General features: G+C 36.5%; 1 protein-coding gene and 1 long non-coding RNA gene across 2 annotated transcripts; one reads left to right on the top strand and one right to left on the bottom strand.

Annotated features, from left to right (window-relative positions):
• Positions 1-1,975: 1,975 nt before the first annotated feature.
• ndufv2 (NADH:ubiquinone oxidoreductase core subunit V2) lies at positions 1,976-22,333 on the bottom strand. The gene is given in 8 exon segments (NM_200747.1): positions 1,976-2,132; positions 7,851-7,927; positions 15,059-15,168; positions 15,411-15,579; positions 17,215-17,331; positions 18,172-18,234; positions 21,300-21,362; positions 22,247-22,333. Coding segments are annotated over 8 exon segments (735 nt in total). The 5' UTR covers positions 22,289-22,333; the 3' UTR covers positions 1,976-2,038.
• On the top strand, positions 8,192-13,641 carry LOC141379067 (uncharacterized). The gene is made up of 4 exons (XR_012395029.1): positions 8,192-10,504; positions 10,578-11,038; positions 11,183-11,388; positions 11,518-13,641. It is a non-coding gene; the product is annotated as an uncharacterized lncRNA (long non-coding RNA).
• Positions 22,334-23,233: the final 900 nt, after the last annotated feature.

Raw genomic sequence — 23,233 nt, 5'->3', positions numbered from 1 at the left:
TCCTGTTGTTAGCTGACAGAAATGGCACCCGGTGTGGTCTTCTGCTGCTGTAGCCCATCTGCCTCAAGGTTGGACGTGTTGTGTGTTCAGAGATGCTCTTCTGCAGAACTCGGTTGTAACGAGTGCTTATTTGAGTTACTGTTGCCTTTCTATCAGCTGGAACCAGTCTGGCCATTCTCCTCTGACCTCAGGCATCTACAAGGCATTTACGCCCACAGAACTGCCGCTCACTGGATATTTCCTCTATTTCAGATCATTCTCTGTAAACCTTAAAGATGGTTGTGCGTGAAAATCCCAGTAGATCGGCAGTTTCTGAAATACTCAGAGCAGCCCCTCTGGCACCAACAACCATGCCGCGTTCAAAGTCACTTAAATCCCCTTTCTTCCCCATTCTGATGCTCAGTTTGAACTGCAGCAGATCGTCTTGACCATGTCTACATACCTAAATGCATTGAGTTGCTGCCATGTGATTGGCTGATTAGAAATGTCAGTAAAGAGCAGTTGGACAGGTGTACCTAATAAAGTGGCCGGTGAATGTATATTTCACATTACTGTAGTAATATAACACTTGACAGGTTTTATGTGGGAAAACCGCATGTGGGAGAGCCTCAGAAATGCTTGTTTTTTTGACGTGGCTTATTTATTTATGCATCTTGTACTGTAGTTTTGTGCCACAAAATGATTTGGATGTGGGAAACAGGTATAGGTTTTAAGCCACTTCCAGTACGGGAAATAATATGTCCTTTTTAAAGTGTTGTTTTCTTATTTTTAATAACCTATGTGCTTATGTTATGTCTTTTTATTAGATTGCAATAGAATATGGATGTATGCCCTCATGGTGACCATGTTTGCATGCATACAACACTCATTATCATTTAAAATATTTGCCAACACATAAATAAATATTATTCAAACTACTGGGTTACATTAGTTAGATGTTTTAATCATTCAAATCATAATAAAATTACATTTTAAATAAAATTAATTTAGCATGATCTAAATATGGTTAAAAAATATTATTATATATATTTTATTATTATATATTTATATTATATAGTATATCAAATACTAAATATTATTAAAATAAGCTTTTATTTTAAAATAAGGCTATTTGAATGGATACAGCACATAAATATGCAAATATTTCTGCATTATATCTGTGACGTTGAATGACTGCAACATTATAATCACCCATTTTTTGACATTTGATTTATTTTCACAAAAGTTATTTTACTTTCTATGCAATACTAAAAGATTAATGATCAGTTTGGGCCTAAAATACTCATTATCATTTAAAATATTTGCCAACACGTATAAATGAATATTATTAAAGCTACTCGGTTATATTAGTTTGATGTTTTTAATTATTTAAATTATAATAAAATTGTATTTTAAATAAAATAAATATGATCACTAAAATGATTTTATTTAAATGCATACAGCAATAAATGTGCACATTTTTATACAATATATCTGTGACGTTAAATTATAATCACTCATATGTTGACATTTTATTTTCACAAAAGTTGTTGCGCTTTCTATGCATTTAAAATGACAATGGCAATTTAAATTGATGCAAGTAAATCTCGATTGTGCATTATAACGAAAGTTATGAAAGGTCAAGCAACATAAAAACATATTATTAAAATAATAGCGAGATCAGAGCGTCGTAAGAGAATCACTGTGCATGTTCTGCCTTTTATTACCTGTCAAAAACACACAGAGGTAAAGCTGCAGTACAAAATGACTAAAAATGCAGTGTAATAACTGGTAAAAAATCTCTCTAGTATTGTATTACCTTTGCACCCAACATGTGTTCAGAAAGGCCTAAATAAATCAGATTGTGTCCATGCAAACATGCTTCTTGTTTGCATCAGGATATTTTAATATGTACGCTTAATACTCTCCCATAAAGCTTCACCACTTTTCCACACACTTATTCATCATCAGAAAAGAATGACACCGGTCTCCAGAGTATAATTAATGATAATATTTTATTTACATACACGGCATGTGCGGCGTTTAGACGGAGATCAGTTTACAGGTCAGCTCTCACACCAACACCGGGTCCAGGAGGAGGTTCAGTCAGCGAGGTTAATCCTCCCGCCGGCTCACACGAGAAACGGCCGCTCCTGATGCAAACCACATCATTACAATCAATTTAAACACTACAACTAGAAAGTTTGTCACTTAATAGCTTTGTTAAAATATAACTCGTATTTCTGAAATACCCTGACTTTACCTGAATACAGCCGGGGAAATAAGTATTGAAAGCATGTCATGTTTTTTTCGGGGAATAATGTTTCTAAAGGAGCTGTTGACATGAATTTGAAGCAGATTTTGGTAAAAACCCAAACAATACAAACATAAAAATAAAACCAAACAAAAAATCCTGAAACTTAAAGAAACTTGTTCATGCTTTTATCAGCAACAGGGTGGATTACTGTAATGGACTCCTCACTGGCCTTCCTAAAAAGACAGTCAGACAATTGCAGCTCATCCAGAAAGCTGCAGCCAGGACTCTTGACCAGAAGCAGGAAATCAGAGCACATCACACCTGTCCTCAGGTCTCTACACTGGCTGCCAGTTACATTCAGAATAGATTTTAAAGTATGATTACTTGTCTATAAATCACTAAATGGCCTCAATACAATATAGATATGCTCACTTTATACAAACCTAACAGATCACTCAGATCTTTACGCCCCATTCACACGGGGCGCCAGCGTCAACGCTTCCTATTCACTTTGAATGGGTGACGTCAGGCAATGCTGAACTGCATTGTGGATCCGTCGGCGCCGCTTCAGAGGCGTTGCTTGCTTCAGAAGTTGGGACTAGCTCAACTTTTCAAGCGCCGACAGAAGCGTCAGCCAATCAGATCGCTGTATGCAAATACACCAGCTAGACAGTGGCCTAATGCGGACTGAATTTCATTGGCTGACGCTTCTATGACGATCACTTCAGCGCCAACTTCAGACACGCCTTCAGTCAAGTGTTGACGCTGAAGCCCTGTGTGAATGGGGCGTTAGGATTATATAAGCTAGAAATTCCAAGAGTTCAGTCAAGGCAGGGTGAATCGGCCTTCAGCTACTAACAGCGCCCCCTGCTGCTGGAATCAGCTTCCAGAAATTATCAGATGTGCTCCAACATTAGGCACATTCACATCAAGACTGAAAACACATCTGTTTAGCTGTGCCTTTACTGAATGAGCACTGTGCTGTGTCCGACAGATCGCACAATTATGTCTTTCTTTTCATTTTAATTCTTTTATAACCTGTTTTAACACATTTAAATCTGTTTTTTTATATTACTTTATTATTTTTTTAATATATTTTCTTATACTTGTCTTTTATATTCTTATGTAAAGCAGTTTGAATTGCCACTGTGTATGAAATGTGCTATATAAATACACTTGCCTTGCCTAAAAATTAAATTGTGTGTAATAAAAATGAAATGCACTTTTCAATCATTAATAATAAAAATATTGTCTTTTCTAAAAAGAAAGATTCGGCTTTGAATCATCTTAATGAGTTGTTATATTTATTTACAGTGGGAAAAATAAGTTTTGAACACGTCAGCATTTTTCTCAGAAAAGATATTCTAAAGGTGCTGTGACTAGGCATGGGACGATAACCGTTTTCAAGGTATACCGTGGTTTGGAAACCACCAAAATTTTCTGTAATACTGTTTCTAAGGTATGTGTAAGATTTTTTGTATTTACATTGTTAAAAAGTTTTTTTAGGACAACAGTATCTCCAGCAGAAAAGACATCCAAAGATGCCATCTTAAAACGTAAAGAAATCAGTGTTTTTGAAACTAATGAAGACAGCTGAAGTCTGTGACTTGCTTGAATTATTGAGCCCGCATGTTTACTGCTCCAAAATATGTTAAATGTTTCAAAAAATAAAATATATTGTGTTCAAAGGGGAAAAAAAAGTTTAGTTTTTTTACCCAGACATTTAAAAATCATATATTTTAGAGCAGTGATCACAATACTGTGAAACCGTGATACTTTTATCCATGGTTATCATACCTTCAGAATCGTATACCGGCCTATGCCTTGCTGTGACAACCAAGGAAATCCATGTATGCAAAGAAAACAAATTAATTACTTTACAAATGAAGTTATGCTTAATATTATTAAATGACGCAGGGAAAACATATTGAACACATGAGGAAAGGGAGGTGCAGAAAGACATAGAAAGCCCAAACAGCAGCTGAAATCTCACAGTAGTTCTTCAGCAACCCTCTGCTCTTCCTCAGTGTAAATGAATATCAGCTGCCTCAGTCCAACATCTACATTAGCAGGAGGATGAGGATGAAACCAGAGTGGACATTTCAGCAAGACAATCATCCAAAACTCAGCCAAGAAAACTCTCAGATGCTTTCAGAGAAAGAAAAACAAGCTGTAGAATGGCCCAGCCAATCACCTGACCTGAATCTAATAGAGAACACAAAATAAAGCTCTGATTTGTAGACGAGACCCACAGAACATCAAGATTTTGACACTGTGTTGAAGTCTATGAGAAACTCACATCTGAGCAATGCATGTGACTTCATTCTGCTTCAATTCCATGTCAACAGCTCCTTTAGGAATATTATTCCCAGGAAAAAACATGACTTATTTTTCCCGCTGTATATATATGTTACATCAGCATGATTAAAGTCTGCATAATCCACACCTGTCCATGAAATACCAACAGTCTGAAATGGACATTATGGCCCGTTTCCACTGAGTGGTACGGTATGGTTTGGTACGCTTTTATGGCTGTTTCCACTATGAAAAGCGTACCGTACCAAACTGTACCGTACCACTTTTTTGGCACCCTTTCGAAAGGGTCCCAAACGGGAGAAAGGGTACCAAAAGGTGGAGCTACACGTGCAGCTGAACGCTGATTGGTTACAGAGATACGTCACGAGCTCGTAGAGCTACATAGAACGTAAACAAAGGAACCGCCATATTTTTTTTTAAATACAAAGCCGAGACATTACATGGAAATACTATATAAATACAATAACCAGCCATGGATGCCCCAGGCTAAAACAAACCTTGTTGTCGTCTCGATGAACAGACACACAGCCAAGAAGAATAATCTGCCCTGTCCTGTTGTTGTTTTACGCGCCCGTCTAAAAGTGCGAGCGGTATTCGATTTCTTCCGAGAGCTCGTTTATCTTCGCCTTTTGGATTAATATAGACTGGGAATGACAAAATGACTCTCTAACAGAGCTTACATGTGCTGCTGAAGATTACAGACACAGATGAGAGGTTGGCGCTGACTGTGGGCTGTATTGCGTGGGTTTTTGAACTCAAATAAGTACTAAATGTTTGCTGTGTGTAGTTTTTCTGTAATTAATAATATATCAGAGACTGTAAGGGTCTGTATGTGTTCATATATGTTGCATTTATATATTTATTTTATATAATTACAGACGTTACAGTAGGCTATTTTACACCGTCATTGATCAGCAGTTATAATCAAATCATGTTCATAGAAAGGTTAGTAATAAACATTTATACACAAGTATTTATGTGTATAAAGCATCTGTTTTGTGAGAAGTGCTGCTCATTATGATATGTGAACCACCCGTACAGCTTTACTGTAGACATTTATTCGAGCGAGCATGATGTCGACTTAAAATTTGTCATACACCACACCCACCAAAAGGTGGGTGGAAACTAGGGATGGGAAGATTAACCGATATGTATCGATACGCGGTCATGCGCGTGCACGATGCGAGTGCATCGGTAGAGCAGCAGAGGATGAATGAAATTTTGGAAGTAAATCGAGATGCATCGGTTTTTGCGAGATGCATCGTTTTTTTCCAAGATACAACTTATATTTTTAATATAGAATGTATTTTTTATTTATTAACAAGTGTTGTCAACCTGTTTTTGGCGCATTATTTAATCGACCTACATAAAGTATGCCTTAGCAACGGGCTTGTGGATGTGTACACTTACACTACAACTCAGTGTATCAGGTGTGCGGATGAAGCTAGTGGAGCGCCCTCAGAAAGCGCGAGAAGCAAAACAAACATTTTATTCCTCACTGAGTTTTAAATCTAAAGTATGGCAACATTATGGATTCTGCAAAAAGGATGGACGACTTGACAGGACAGATGCAATTTGCAAAATGTGCCGCGCATCTGTAAAATACACGGGCAGTACGACTAATCTGATATCTCACTTGAAGCGGCGCCTCGGTGTTGTTGTGAAAGCATCTTCCAGTGTTCCTGCATCCCCGGCTTCCTGCTCTGCTTCAACTGTAGCTACCAGCTCCAAAAGTGGTGAGAAAAGCAATGAAAGTTTTCTCCATGCGCAACAGTTCTGCTCGCTCTACGGCAATAACGAATGCTATTGCATTGTTCATCTGCAAAGATATTCAGCCTAGTGTCACGGAGAACGAAGGTTTTAAACACCTCCTCCTGTTAATTTTTATTTATTTATATTTTTATTAGCCTGTTGTTTACAGTGATAGTGATGTTTCAAAGCAGCATAACACATGCTAGTTCACGACCTTAAGTTTTGAATAATCAGTGGCACAATATATCTTTGTAAAACTTGTTTTCATAGTTGAAAAGTTAAATCACAATTCATGTTGTGCAGTGGTAAACCTTTATGTTGAAAGAGTGCAAATATATACATTTATAATATATATTGCACTTATACATTCTGTTTATCTTGAAAATACTTAAATAATATGTGCTATATGTTCTAAAATGGCCCTCTACTGTAAACTGACACTCTGGCTCTGAGAGAAAAGCCAGTTTGTAAAAAAAGTCTTGGTTTTGCTTGGTTAATAAATAATCAAACTCATTCAATGGCACAGCATCCTTTCTTACATCATCTCATAAACTTGATCTAATAAGTTAGTGCTGAATTATCGCATTGTATCGTGATATGGGTGTGAATCGTATCGTGTTGCATCGCAATATGTCACAAATGTATCGCTAATATATTGGATCGTATTCTTTGTATCGAGATGCGTATCGGATCGGCATTATAGCTTAGATGCCCAACCCTAGTGGAAACGCAAGCCTGATAAAGGTGACCCGTACCGACCCGAACCGTACAGTACCGTACCAGTCAGTGGAAACGAGGCATTACATTTCTGACAGGAAATAGATATAGACAGACCAATCAAAACAGACTTGGCCAGCAAGCTGACCAACCGGAGCAGAATTGGCTAATGGAAGGGATGGCCTAAGAAACCCACTGAGCCCCAAATTGACTCAAATGAACAAAATGAAATCTTTGCGAAATGATTCTAATATTAAGTGCGGTCACAGTTTACAATAAGGTTTATTAGTTTATGTTAACTAATGCATTTACTAACATGAACAAACAATGAACAATACATTTACTACAGTATTTACTCATGTTAGTAAATGTTAGTTAATGAAAATACAGTAGTTCATTGTTAGTTCATGTTAACTCATGGTGCATTAACTAATGTTAACAAGCATGGACTTGGATGTTAATAATGCATTAGTAAATGTTCAATTATGATTAATAAATGCTGTACATGTGTTGTTGATGATTAGTTCAAGTTAGTAAATGCATTAACTAATGAACCTTATTATAAAGTGTTACCTTAAGTGCATATTCAGAAAATGTCAAAGTTTTCAAGCCTCAAAAGGATTATGTCCATTGTAGGGAACTGAACCATCATATTAGGACACTCTAAAATAGACTATTAAATTAGAAATGCTTCTGAACTCATGGTTGTGGGACAAGGAGGGAATCTAACGCCGTCTGAATCTTCATGGCCGCTTAAAAATCAGTCTGGTGTTGATGAATTTTGATCAGGACATATCACGTCATATTAAAAGCGGAAATGTGTGTGTACCTGGGTCCAGGAGGAGGAACTCTGCCTGCCTTCAGCTCATCAATAATCTGCTCCATGTCTGATGGTTTAAGATCCTCCTAGAGACCCGAACGGAGAAACAGACATTAATGGAGGATTCATTTATTATGGCTCTTTCGCTGATCTCACAGATGAATCAAACTATTTAAAACTCTGCAGCAAAATCTATGAAATCATATTTACTACATTGAGATAATTGTGATAATTGTAATGTTTAAATATACATTTTAATTTCCTTAATACATAATTACTAATGAGAGTCAACCCAAGTGAAAGACAAAAAGTTCCAAGCATAAAAAAAGTTTCATTTTTTTTTTTTTTTTACTTTAAAATGGCATTTATTTTACAGAGAAAAACATTACTACAACGAAGCATAACTTTCAGCAGGATTATCAGGATTGCCACTATAGTTCAATTTTTTTTGCATTGAATAATTATAGGGGCGAGGCAGTGGCGCAGTAGGTAGTGCTGTCGTCTCACAGCAAGAAGGTCGCTGGTTCTAACCTCGGCTCAGTTGGCGTTTCTGTGTGGAGTTTGCATGTTCTCCCTGCCTTCGCGTGGGTTTCCTCTGGGTGCTCTGGTTTCCCCCACAGTCCAAACACATGCGGTACAGGTGAATTGGGTAGGCTAAATTGTCCGTAGTGTATGAGTGTGTGTGTGTGAATATGTGTGTGGATGTTTCCCAGAGATGGGTTGTGGCTGGAATAGCATCCGCTGCGTAAAAAACTTGCTGGATAAGTTGGTGGTTCATTCCGCTGTGGCAACCCCGGATTAATAAAGGGACTAAGCCGACAAGAAAATGAATGAATGAATAATTATATCTCTTTATAATTCTTAAGGGTATATCTTATTAGTAATCTTAAATATCCTATAAATCAAAAAGAAAGGTTTTCATTCCAGCTAAACCAAACTAAATAATATATCACTGTAAAACACTGCTTTAAAATATTATTGCTCTGTTAAAACACCTAGAACCTTTTTGAAAAAGAATAAAAATTTCACAGGATAGCTAATAATTTTGCCTTCAACTGTATATTTGAATCATGCTTAATGCAGAAGTATAAACCAGCCTTAACAGAGACCTTTGCGCACTTACCACTTATGTTTGAGAAACTCCAAGTAAGCAGCTCAGCTCTCAGAACATAGTAAACATAGTACGTTTATTTCTGCACACACACTATAATCTGCTGTTTTACTCCACAGAACTCCATGTAAAAGCCAGAAACTTTTCTTTTGCACAGGCCTATCTAAAGGGTTAATGCTGCCAACTGATGATCAACAATAAAGATTACACATTTACCTTTTTTCCAGCATGGAAAACTATCAACAATCAAGAATGCAGGGTTATATTCTGTCAAGGCTTTGACATTAAAAAATCTCATTATAATGAAAGGCAATGGGGCTAAAACAGCCCCTCAATATAACCAAAGGGTAGTGAATAGAAACAGTGCACAATGGTTAGGTTTAATAGCTTTAGTTTTAGGCTGCATTTACCTTGCAGATGGTCAATTCCGATTTTGTGACTGTATCCGATTTTTTTTGATGAACTGCTTACATATCATCTTTAAAAGGGACTCGTATCCGATCGTCTGCATTTACACAGCACACGGCAAAGGCTCAATGACCAGGAAAAAAAAAGAGCGGGCGCTGACTAACAGCTGATAATTAAAGAGTGCTCTTTTCTTTATTCTTGTATGTAATCTGTTAACAACGTTTGACAAGCCGTTTTACTATAGTTTATGACAGAAAGCTTCTCATTTGTCCATCTTCTTTTGGTATATAGGCTTTTTTAAACCTTTAGGCATCTTAATGTAATGTCCATGGCGTGATTTATGGACGTGATGTATGCACTAGTACAATACAGATATGCTCACTGAATACAAACCTAACAGATCACTCAGACCTTTAGGATCATATAAGCTAGAAATTCCAAGAGTTCAGTCAAAGCAGGGTGACTCTGCCTTCAGCTATTAATAGCGCCCCCCGCTGCTGGAATCAGCTTCCAGAAATCATCAGGTGTGCTCCAACATTAGGCACATTCACATCAAGACTGAAAACACATCTGTTTAGCTGTGTCTTTACTGAATGAGCTCTGTGCTTTGTCTGACAGATCACACTATTATGTCTTTTTTTCTTTTTCATTCTTTTAAAACCTGTTTTAACACATTTTAATCCGTTTTTACTTTTTTTTATTCTTTGTTTTTATTTTCTTATATTTTTATTCCTGTTTATATAAAGAACTTTGAATTGCCATTGTGTATGAAATGTCCTACATAAATAAACTTGTCTTGTCTAAGTTGGGGGCTATTCGCCCCATTGACCCATTGAGCGATGACAGCATATAATCATGCATTCTTGATTGTTGGTGATTTTCCATGTAGGGAAGAGGTCAAGTTTTTAATTTTTACTGGAGATCATCAGTTACAGTGCACAAAAAGCTTAGTTTTTGGTTTTTATAAGGAGTACAGTGGTCTCTCACTATAATGCAATTCACTTTTCGCGGCCTCGCAGTTTCGCAGATTTATTTCTACAGCGCATTATGATTTGCGTCCTGATTAGCGCATTTTGTTCTGCGACCTGTCTGTCTGTAAACAGGACCAGCGTGTCCATAGAGGCGACCTAGGTGGGCGCCTAGGGTGGCAGAATAGAGAGGGCGGCGTCCCCGACACTACCCTCACCTCTCACGCCCTCAGTTATATCCGCATCTAGGACGGCAGAATAGAGAGGGCGGCGTACGCGACATTAGCCTCACCACCCGCCCTTAGTTATATCCGCATCTAGGACGGCAGAATAGAGAGGGCGGCGTACGCGACATTAGCCTCACCACCCGCCCTTAGTTATATCCGCGTCTAGGACGGCAGAATAGAGAGGGCGGTGTCCGCGACATTACCCTCACCAACCACGCCCTTAGTTATATCCGCGTCTAGGATGGCAGAATAGAGAGGGCGGCGTCCACGACACTTCCCTCATCACCCGCGCCCTCAGTTATATCCGCATCTAGGTTGGCAGAATAGAGAGGGCGGCGTCCGCGACACATCCCTCATCACCCACGCCCTCAGTTATATCCGCGTCAAGGGCGGCAGAATAGAGAGGGCGGCGTCCGCGACACTACCTTTACCACCCGCGCCCTTAGTTATATCCGCGTCTAGGATGGCAGAATAGAGAGGGCGGTGTCCACGACACTTCCCTCACCACCCGTGCCATCAGTTATATTCGCATCTAGGTTGGCAGAGTAGAGAAGGCGGCATCTGCGACACTTCCCTCATCACCCACGCCCTCAGTTATATCCGTGTCTAGGGCGGCAGAATAGAGAGGGCGGTGTCCACGACACTTCCCTCATCACCCGTGCCATCAGTTATATCCGCATCTAGGTTGGCAGAGTAGAGAAGGCGGCGTCCGCGACATTACCCTCACCACCCGCGCCCTTAGTTATATCCCCGTCTAGGATGGCAGAATAGAGAGGGCGGCATCCACGACACTTCCCTCACCACCCGCACCCTCAGTTATATCCGTGTCTAGGGTGGCAGAATAGAGAGGGCAGCGTCCGCGACACTACCTCATCACCCGCACCCTCTGTTATAGACACGTCTAGGGCGGCGTCCGCAACACTACCCTCATCACCCGCACCCTCAGTTATATCCGTGTCTAGGGTGGCAGAATAGAGAGGGCAGCGTCCGCGACACTACCTCATCACCCGCACCCTCTGTTATAGACACGTCTAGGGCGGCGTCCGCAACACTACCCTCATCACCCGCACCCTCAGTTATATCCGCGTCTAGGGCGGCAGAATTGAGTGGGCGGCGTTTGCAACAGCTCCCTCACCCCCATCAACATCCCCCCCACCCCCCTTCACTTTAGGGTTGTGGGCGGCGTGACCGTCCTTTGCCTAGAGCGGCAGTTCAGCCCTGGCTGTAAACCACTGTCAATCAATCTCCTCCATACCGTGTCCTCCTGTACAGTACAGAATGTGTTCAGCTTGCCAAATTGACATAAATCTTCGATTGCTAGCAGTGTTACTCTGAAGTGTTGTACTGTATGTTTGCGAGTTTTTCCCCACAATGTTGACGAAGCGTTCTGCACCGTCAAAGGCACACGAAAAGAAGAGGAAAATGCTAACCATCGCACAAAAAGTTAAACTTCAGGACATGCAAAAGGAAAAACCATTCTATTACGGAATAAATAAATAAAGATCAAATTGTTTTGATCTTTAATTTCATTCTATAATACTGGACTTATTTTTCTAGGAGAAGAGTGTGAAAATGGTAATGCCTGTCTGAGAAAAGAGTATAAAGTGTGTAGTGAAGGGTTTTACAGCCTTAGAACATCGATAATTATTGAAAAAATCACGGATTTCGCCTAGAGCTGCTTATTTTTAAAACAACTCTTTAAAACTTTAAAAAAAACTCGAGCGAATAACGAGGGAGCACTGTATAGTGTGTGTGTGTGTGTGGGGGGGGGGCTCACAGAATTTAACATTTATGCACACACACTATAATCTACTGTTTTACACCACATAACTGCACATGCACAGGCCTATCTAAAGGGTTAATGGTGCCAACTAATGAACAACAGTAAATGACACATCTGACCTCTTCCCAACAGGGAAAACCACCAATAATCAAAAATGCATGATTATATATGCTGTCATGGTTTTGCAATCAAAGAATGTCATTATAATGCAAGTCAATGGGGCAAAAACAGCCCCCAACATAACCAAAGCGTAGTCAATTTGAACAGTGCACAAGTGTTAAGTTTGATGGCAATTAGGTTTAGTCTTAGACAATAACTCTGCAGCGTTAAACCATTCGAGACTCTCCACTTTCTGAAAACACAAACTGGAGTTTAAACCGCACTGATCTCGTCTTAAGTCAACCAGGGTCATGCAGATTTGATCTTACGTTTCCTCCAGCACAATACAGAAAACCACAGCAGTGAAGGAGGATGATGAAAGTGTGAGCTCAGCAGACGAGCGAGTGAGCGGATTATTAGCTGAGCGAGACCTGCTAACCCAGTTCAAGTGAGTGAATCAGGTTAAAGCTGTGGTCACACTAGAGTTTGTGTGTGCAAAATTCTGTCGTGCGGAGCTGCGAAAAGGGGCGGGATTAAACAAATTGATTGGACATTAAAAAAGGCGAGAATTGCTCCATGTTTTAAATTTCTGTCCAGAGAGGTCATGTTTTGATCCTCCATTGGTCTCACGCAGTCAAGTGATATGATTTCCCAAGTCAGAGTTTACAAAGCTTGAACTTTGCACCGCATCAAAAGATCAAGAGTTTGAGCCACTTGTACATACAGGAAGTCTTCAGGAAAAGCAAAACAGCAGCGAAGAAACTCGACACAGAGGAACATGAACACCTCACTGCCCACTGGCGTTTCGGAAGTGTAATGCAGACCAACAGAGACAGCGCACAGAAGTATAAATGCACAGCTACACGCGTTGCATGCGCCGTGGGTCACGCCGGTCACTTGACACAGAAGTATAAACCAGGCTTAAGTACGTGCGATTAAAGTTGCTGCCCCGTTTACTCTAGCTTGCAAATGTATTTAGTTGTGATTTGTTACTTGTAACCGCGTGTGCTGTATCAGGTTAACTCTATTTTCATGTCGCGTGTAAAGCCACTTTGAAAACGAGACACGTGCCACTTTGTTTACGGACCTCCGAGGAGGTGGATAATGTGTGTGTGTGTGTGTGTGTCCTCTGAGAAGGAGGGTAATGTGTGTGTATGTGTGTTTTGTCTTCCGAGGAGGAGGGTAATGTGTGTGTGTGTGTGTGTGTGTGTGTCTGTGTGTGTGTGTGTGTGTGTGAAAAGAGCAGGTAGAGTGTGACAAGCTAGGAGATCTCGCCAGTTCTTGGAGTTTTTGTTCAATAAAATAGTTAGTTGTCTGTATTTTCAAGTCCATCGTCTGTATTTACATTCACCCACTGGCGGCCAAAATCCACGCCTTACACTATGAAGCGTGTTTGCACTGTGACTACTTTTATATTGTTTATTAGCTGCTGTTTATTGTTTATTTCACTCTGTCTTGCGCTGAAGGCAGTCAGTGTCGACCAAACGCAACAGACTGTCATCGCTTCAATCAGCGCAGATTAGCTTCGCGCTAAGGAGGGGTTTGGGAACAAATGAATCACTGAACGATTCATACGGGAGTCGCTGGGATAATTAGGTAAAAAATAAATGCAGATTATAAGACCATGAAAGTGTTTTTTGACCTTGCATGCATAATAGACTGTTGTTGGAGACCCTTACAACCAAGATATGACCCTATTTCCTGTATAATATGGGCTCTTTAATACTCATGTCCAGGGCTTTACATTAACACCCGCCAACCCACCAAATGCAGGTAGATTTCAGCTTAATTTTAATTTTTAATGTAAATAATTTTTACATTGTAGTTTTCTTAAAGCAGGGTTCGACTCGACAATAAGGATGGCCCAATATGCGTGCAAATGTGATCTTAGAATCGAGAAACAGCACGACTGAAAACAACTGTGTTCGCGCGAGACAAAGCAGGTGAATACCGTATGAGAGGATGATTACTCGCGCACAGGTGATGTGATGCGCGCGACTTTGAAGCGCGCGCTACCGTTTACTTGCGTTTTTTTCCGTTCGCTTGCGTTCAGTTCTTTTTGAAAAAGACTAAACAAAAAACGATGCTCGTGTACACACAGTCCTGCTGCTTTTAAGAGCTCAAGATTAAAAAATATATATATATATTTGTAAGCAACAGCAGCCGTCACTGCTTTCGTTTTAATTATTCTCAGGCACGTGATCATCCTTTTACTATCACTCGTGGTATTTTACCTGCTTTCTTTTGCTTACAGTTATTTTTGTTAATATAGTTTAATTATCATCCTTTACAATAACATTTCTTTAATATGAGATTAACCAACCATTTGTGTGTAGTAACTGCTGATCTGGGAAAACACAACATCTAAATCAAGTCATTTTAGCATATCAAAGTCACATTTATTTATATAAAATATATTTTCCAAACAACAAAATTGTGGCTAGTGAAAATGGCAAGTGGCTAGTAATGTTGGAAATCCACTAGCCACAGTGGCTGGTGATCAAAAAGGTTAATGTAAAGCCCTGCTCATGTCAATAACATACAAATCATGTTTACTCCATGTTGACATTAAAACTCTCATCAACACACACTCAAAAACTAAAGTTTGTGATCACACTCACATAATAGTTATCGTTGATTTGGACCATCGGTGCGTTCACACAAGCTCCGAGACACTCCACTTCTGTCAGCGTGAATAACTTATCTGCTGTGGTCTGCCCGACTTTAATACCTGACAGGAGAAATCACCTTTAAGTTACAAAATTAAACGCATATCATTGATTAATACTTTTCAAAAACTGCTTCTAGTCTAGCTGAAATAAAACAAATCAGACTTTCTCCAGAAGAAAAAATATTATAGGAAACACTGAAAAATTCCTTGATCTGTTAAACATCGTTTGAAAAACATCTGAAAAGAAAAAACTTCAACTGTACATTGACACTGTAAGTGCGTTTATTAGTGTCTTGGATTACCCAGTTTGTTCTGGATGGCTTCCAGGATGCTGTCGGAGTCACACAACATGCACGGTGTGGTGGTGCAGATCTGGATGTGGTATTTGCCCACCGGCTGACGGAGGAACATTGTGTAGAAAGTCGCTACTTCATAAACCCTCATAGGAGCAATGCCCAGGACCTCTGCCACCTGCAGGACAAACACACAATCACAGCAGGGAAGAGACCAAAGAGGGAGAGGGAAGTCTGGGGTTCTGCCTGCCCCTGCAACCCGGCCCCGAAAAAGCCGAAAAATGAAAAACGAACAATAAAAACAATAATTTATTATAATAACAGAGTACAAAAGGACATCAGGCGAGGATTTATTTGAGTAAACTAAAACTATAAATTATTTTAGTGTCTTGAAAGAAAGATTAAATCAAATAATAATAACTATAATTAAAACAAAAATTATAAAAACCAATAAAATTACAGTATAATCCTAAGCATATTGAAAATAACACAAATTGTCATGAAGTAAAATGTGATTTACAAATATTTAGATCACCAATTATTATTAAAAAAACTATATTAACATGATCATTATTTTACATTAATACCAATAATTTCATATTATGTAATGTTTTAGCAATGGAACATATTAAAGTAATTTAATTTAATGTACTAATTTAACTGGTTTCATTAATAGATGCAATTATGAAACATGAGTGGCTTAGATTAATATACTGCACAAAATTATATACATTAACAACAAATGTTTCATGCATCAAAAAATATATATAATTATAATACCCTCTAAAATAAATAGTCAGATACTATAAAAACTGATCAAATAAATGTAATCTTTATATTTATTTAAATAAATAAATGTTACCTGAAATAAAGCTTTTAAATCTGTTCATTGAATTTCTTAAATAAAATATATCAAATCATATCAACAACAACAAAAAACTATCCAGTAGAAGTGCTCCGATCAGGAATTTTTGGGGCCGATTACCGATCACTTGAAGCCATATCGGCCGATACCGATACCAATCACTGATTACAGGGTCTAATTGAAGCCTGTTATTAATCATGTTTTTATAAATGTATATTACAAATATTATATGACAATTTAATTTATCGACAAGCAACATACTAACCTAAAACATAGCAGCCTGTGCTTGGTTAGCTAATAAAAAGTTTAGGGCAGAGATGCCCAAACTAGGGCCCACGGGCCAAAGTTGGCCCATGATAACCTGAGAAGAGCAGCAGAATGTTGGGGGTGATGCATTTTATAAACATTGTCATTTCTAATTTTACCATAACCTTTCATTTGTTTGATTTAATTTTAGGCTACAGGAAGCATATTTGCATTAAATCATTTAAAATTAAATGTTGTGAATGAATCAGATTTTTTTTGAATGAACATACTGTTGCTTAACAGATAAGAGCACAATTCAGAAGTCATCGGTGAGCAGGTGCAGCTTGACATTAAACTCCATTGTGTTATAAATTGAATTGTTATGTTTTTATTATAATTGGCTCATTATAAAATGTAATATATATTTATATTGAAGTCAGAATTATTAGCCCCCTTGAATTATTAGCCCCCCCACCCCCCCACCCCCTTTAATTTTTCCCCAATTTCTGTTAAACGGAGAGAAGATTTCCTCAACACATTTCTAAACATAATAGTTTTAATAACTCATCTCTAATAACTGATTTATTTTATCTTTGCCATGATGACAGTAAATAATATTTGACTGAAATCCCAAAAATGTCACTATACAGCAATATTTCCAGGTAAGTGGTGCTTTTTAAACGTGTCTTAGTATCCTCTCACCTTGTTCATGGCAGAAATAGGAAGCCATCCATTCTGCCTCTGAGCCAAATCCAGCACAGGAATAGTAGCGGCCGCCTTGTGTCCCTCTGGGTAATTATTAATGATGGCCTCAACTCGCTGTTACAAACCAACACCAACATATCATTATCAACATACATACATACATACACATCCACATGAAGCTATTGAAATATTCATTAAAGGGCTGCACAATATATAGTTTCAGCACTGATATTGCAATGTGATCATTTACAATAATTACATGGAAAGTATATGCAATAACAGTCTGGATTATAAATGATGCGATTATAATTGATGCAAGTTTCTTTAAAAATGGCAAAGAAAGCGTTCTTGCAGGACTCTTCAGTGCCTCATCCATCTTACCCCAGACATGCCCAATAATGTTCATTTCTGGTGACTGGGCTGGCCAAACCTGGAGCACATTGAAATTGTGCTTTCAGGATCTTTGATGTGGAGGCTGAAGTATGAGAAGGAGCGCTATCCTGCTGGAGAATTGTCCCTCTCCTGTGGTTTGTAATGTAATGGGCAGCACAAATGTCTTGATACCTCAGGCTGTTGATTTTGCCATCCACTCTGCAGATCTCTCGCACGCCCCCATACTGAATGTAACCCCAAACCATGATTTTTCCTTCACCAAACTTGACTGATTTTTGTGTGATTCGGGTTCCAGTAGATCTTCTGCAGTATTTGTGATGATTGGGATGCAGTTCAACAAATGATTCATCTGAAAAATTCACCTTCTGCTTTTCCAAATGATCAACTAGAAGTCAACTAGATTTTTCCAATATTGTGCAGCCCTAATTCACACTATTTATATTATTAGGGAAAAGAAGCAAATTGTGGCATAGTAAAACAACAACAAACCAGCAAAAAAGGGGTTATGAATGACCTCCCTCAAATAAGATCCTGTTATGACATTAAAAAATGTATATTCACCTTCATGTTTTCAGGGGTGAACTCAAACGGGGTGTCCGGATTGTTTTCTGGTGTGTCTCTGTGCTGGAATAATGAACACAGAGGAATAACCCATCAACAACAAAAAATAAACAACTGCAAAAAAAAAATATTGTCCCAATATTGTGTTTTTCTTGCATTCATGCTCTGAATAATCCAACAAATTATTGATTTGTATGTAAAGTGTACTCATGGGTCAAAAAATGCTGGTATTTGAATCAAATTACATTGAAACGAAGTTGTTATTAATATTATTTCATGTTATAACTAGGCCCACCCAGAATCTGCGCACAAAGAAATACACAGATTTGTTTAGCCCATCATTTAGTCTATTTACTTATGCAAATGTGTGTAAATATATATTCATTCAGCTATTATACAAAATGTATTACCTAATATTCAACGGGTTATTATTTACATGTGTGTATTTGCTATAAATGGACCTGTTGTCTCCTGTGCATGCACTTGAGTTTTGCCGAATAGATTCAAAAAGTGTGTTTTCTTTGAGCAGGTGCATTTAAAGGTACAGTTTATATATCTTACTGCTCGTATTAAAAGACAAAATTGTATCATTGTGTTGTAAAGTCAAATAAAAAATCATGGAAAGCATCATCAATGCACATCAAATTGAATTGATGTGTCAATGACATGATAATCAAAGCTGAACCATGATACCAGTGTGATACACCTCTAATGTTGTGGTATACAAGCTTAATTGTTACACTAAATGGCAGTTTATTTGGGGTTTTCTATGAATCTTTATAAAAATCTATGACAGTCATTATATACATTTATACAGTTGAATTCAGAAATATTAGCCCCCTGAATTATTAGCCACCGTTTATTTTTTCCCTCATTTTCTGTTTAACAGAGTGAAGATTTCATCAACACATTTCTAAACATAATAGTTTTAATAACTCATCTCTAATAACTGATTTATTTTATCTTTAAATAATATTTTACTAGATATTTTTAAGACACTTCTATACAGCTTAAAGTGACATTTAAAGACTTAACTAGGTTAGTTAGGTTAACTAGGCAGGTTAGAGTAATTAGGCAAGTTATGTTATAACAATAGTTTGTTCTGTAGACTGTCGAAAAAAAAATTAGCTTAAGGCTAATAATATTGTCCTTAAAATGGTGTTTAAAAAATTAAAAACTGCTTGTATTCTAGCTGGAATAAAACAAATAAGACTTTCTCCAGGAGAAAATATATTATCAGACATACTGTGAAAATTTCCTTGCTTTGTTAAACATCATTTGGGAAATATTTAAAAAAGAGAAAAAAATTCAAAGGTCAAATAATTTTGACTATATATATATATATATATATATATATATATATATATATATATATATATATATATATATATATATATATATATATACATATATACACACACACACACACACACACACACACTCACACATACATACATACATACATACACATTAAAAAAAAAAAAAAAAAATATATATATATATATATATATATATATATATATATATATATATATATATATATATATATATATAAAGTGGACAATTTATTTACTGAATTCCACTTGAAAGCTGTAATGTACTTTTTTTGTTTTGATGCTTTAAAATCCTCTCATGTTTGATCCATATCAACCATTCACTCATTTTCCTTTAGATTAGGCTCTGATTAATCAGGAGTCACAACAGCCGAATGACCACCAACTTCTCTAGCATATGTTTTATGCAACAGATGGCAACCCAGCACTACTAATAGATCACTATAATAGGCCTGTCACGATATTTATTTTTTGTTGTACGATATATTGCACCAAAATATATTACAATAAACAATATTATTGTCATTTTAAGACCATTTTATGCCACTCATTATATAATGCCAGAATAACAATATAATATCATCACCGATGCAAGTACTCTCTTACAATGAACACATCATATTTTATTCTTGAGAATATTAATTTAATTGGGTATATGATAAAGCATGCTAATAGGACTTTTAATTTGCCAGTAATCTGGGTTAAATCATTTCCGGTGAATTGTGTGCTGATGCAAAATCAGCGCGTTTAAGGTCTGCTTTCTTTAAAAATCAGCGATCTCCACTGGCTGAGTGATATCTCAGATCTGGAAAATAAAATAAACTGTTTGAAATCTAACTTTAGTGACTCAGTACAAGCCAACACATATCAGGGATTTAGCATCTAAATTTAATAATGTTAAAGAGGTTTAATATGTATTTATTAGATTATAAACCTTAGCATTTTGTTGGAGTGCAGTGAGTGCACTATTCTGTGCTTCTAAATGGCTGTATTTACATTTTTGTCGTGTTTTGTATGGTGCAAAGAGCCAAACTGCTCCAAATCTCGTCATGTAGATTGTTGATGACTCTCGTAATATTTATATTATTTGCTAATTAATAACCTCTTCACGTGGAAGCCTGAATTTTGGGGCCGTTACTGTCCACTGGAGGTCGCATTTCAGTCAAGAACACATGCTTTGAGAGACTTCCTGACTGAATGAATGAATGAAATACACTGTTTTACATCAAGGCAAGACTTTCTTAAATACCTACAAACATATTACGGTATTTTTAAGCTTTAGAAGAGTCAAAAACTTACCTACAGCACCTTTAAGAGTTGATTTGGTTCAGTTCAATAACTATTGCAGTTTTAACAATTGTGAAATACATTTAAATCAGCAATAAAACTATTTTACTGAAAAGAAAACACTGTCGTCATTCAAGTTTTGTTGGGGTAATGTTGGCTTTATATTCCCACATATGGACTTTCTCCTTAATAATAAAATTTCCGAAAAGTATACTTTGCAAACTCTAATCATAGTATCATCCAATAAATATCAAAGTACAACATTGGTTCTATTTATCTGACTGTGAACAATGTTGTTTTGACGTCATATCTACATATGATTTCAGACCGAATATTCAAGTAAAGAAATAAACGATACAGACTAGTAGTCATTGCTAAAAAATGTATGAATGTGCGAATATAAAAACAACTTTACCTCAATATAGTGTCGGTGAGGTCAAATCCCATGTGTCTCATATATTTCAATACAAAAATACTGCAAAACAGACAACACAAGTAGAGTCTCACCACAAAGATTCCTCCTGCTCCTGCTCGAGCTGATGTCTGATGCAGACTCCGCACCTGCCTCGCCTGAAGAACAATAAAATCATAACATTATATGTGACATTCTACTAGAAACTTACATTTTCACTTTTAAAAAACGTGACCGGGCCTGACTTAAGCTTGTCATCCTCACAAAATCATACAAAAACAGGCATAAAATCATATAATTCAATGATAGAATGCATCCTTGATCACTGTCAGCTTCTCCTCCATCACTTTCAAGAAACATGGGGACAATTGTAGTTTTGTTTGCATTATATATTTATTTGTAGAATTTATTTAAAATTTCATGTCTTTGATCAGGTGATGTGAAAGATAACAACTTAAATTGCTATTTGTGAAGTTTTTTTTTCTTCAAAATAGCAGTTTTTAGCATAACAAAACTATTGAAGCTGTAGGTTTAGTTGGGCTGAGGACGAGAAAAATAACAGAAAAACATCTGAGAACCAAATGAATGACATGTTCCTTTACAGAACAACTCACATACATCAACTATTAGTCCATTTTAGATTATTTTGAGACGAAATCGTTTTTATTTACTGTATTTACGTTTTTATTTCAGGGACAGATAAGATACGTTTCTGGTCGAATACCCCATATAACGTTAACTTACACATTTATTGATCGATACAGTTTTACCGGTTACTTAACCAGACATAACTTTAAATAACATTTCGTTAAATAAGAAACTAAAAACCTTCACTGCTTTCAAAGACTGTCTAGTTAAATATGGAATGATTAAATAATATTTTACTGACATATAAACACTATCAGGCCTGATGATTAGCTGCTAGCACATTAGCTTCATGCCCTTGCACAGATGTCAACACAGTTTAAATCGATACGTCTAATGCAGTATATCCAAATACCTCACGAATAATTCGATTGAGAGATGTCTTAAATAAACGTACCGTATATGAGACGGCAGAGCGCAGGGTTGAGGATAAAAACATATTTTTTAACGCGCTCGGTCACACTAAACACAAGCAACGGCAGACACCAGATCGCGAGTTCGATTGAGCGGGTCTGGTTACGTATGCTGGCTGCCAACTATGAGTCTGTATAATAGAACACCGAGCGAAAGATAAAAATAACACAGACGCACATTGTGTTCTTGACATGCCAGGATAAAAATAACGGAGACAATTAGCGCGGATGCTTGTAGAAAGTCTTTGTAAATGCTGAAATCAAGTGCTATAAAATGTAAGCATGGTATTCTTTTCATATTCGAACCTAATCTGATGGTTAAGTATAATAATACTAATAATAAAAATGTACAATGAATATAATATAATATATAATAATATAATATAATTATATAATAATTAATATAATATATTATAATATAATATAATATAATATAATATATTATAATATAATATAATATAATATAATATAATATAATATAATATAAAATAATATAATATAATATAATATAATATAATATAATATAATATAATATAATATAATATAATATAATATAACATAATATAACATAATATAACATAATATAATATAATATATAATAATATAATATAATTATATAATAATTAATATAATATAATATAATATAATATAATATAATATAATATAATATAATATAACATAACATAACATAATATAATATAACATAACATAATATAATATAATATAATATAATATAATATAATATAATATAATATAATATAATATAATATAATATAATATAATATAATATGATTATATAATATATATAGTGTAATATAATTGAGCTACTAATAAATTCAGATAAAGTATTTTTAAGCAATTTTTTTTTTATCTAGAGAAAATTCTATTATTTTTTAAGAAAAGGACATTGCTGTTGGAAATAAACTGGAATGGAAGACGAAACCTGCAAAAACAATAAATAAATAAATAAA

Source organism: Danio rerio, chromosome 2 (genome assembly GCF_049306965.1).
Source record: "Danio rerio strain Tuebingen ecotype United States chromosome 2, GRCz12tu, whole genome shotgun sequence".
NCBI lineage: Eukaryota > Metazoa > Chordata > Actinopteri > Cypriniformes > Danionidae > Danio > Danio rerio.
This window is presented reverse-complemented; position numbering and strand designations above follow the sequence as displayed.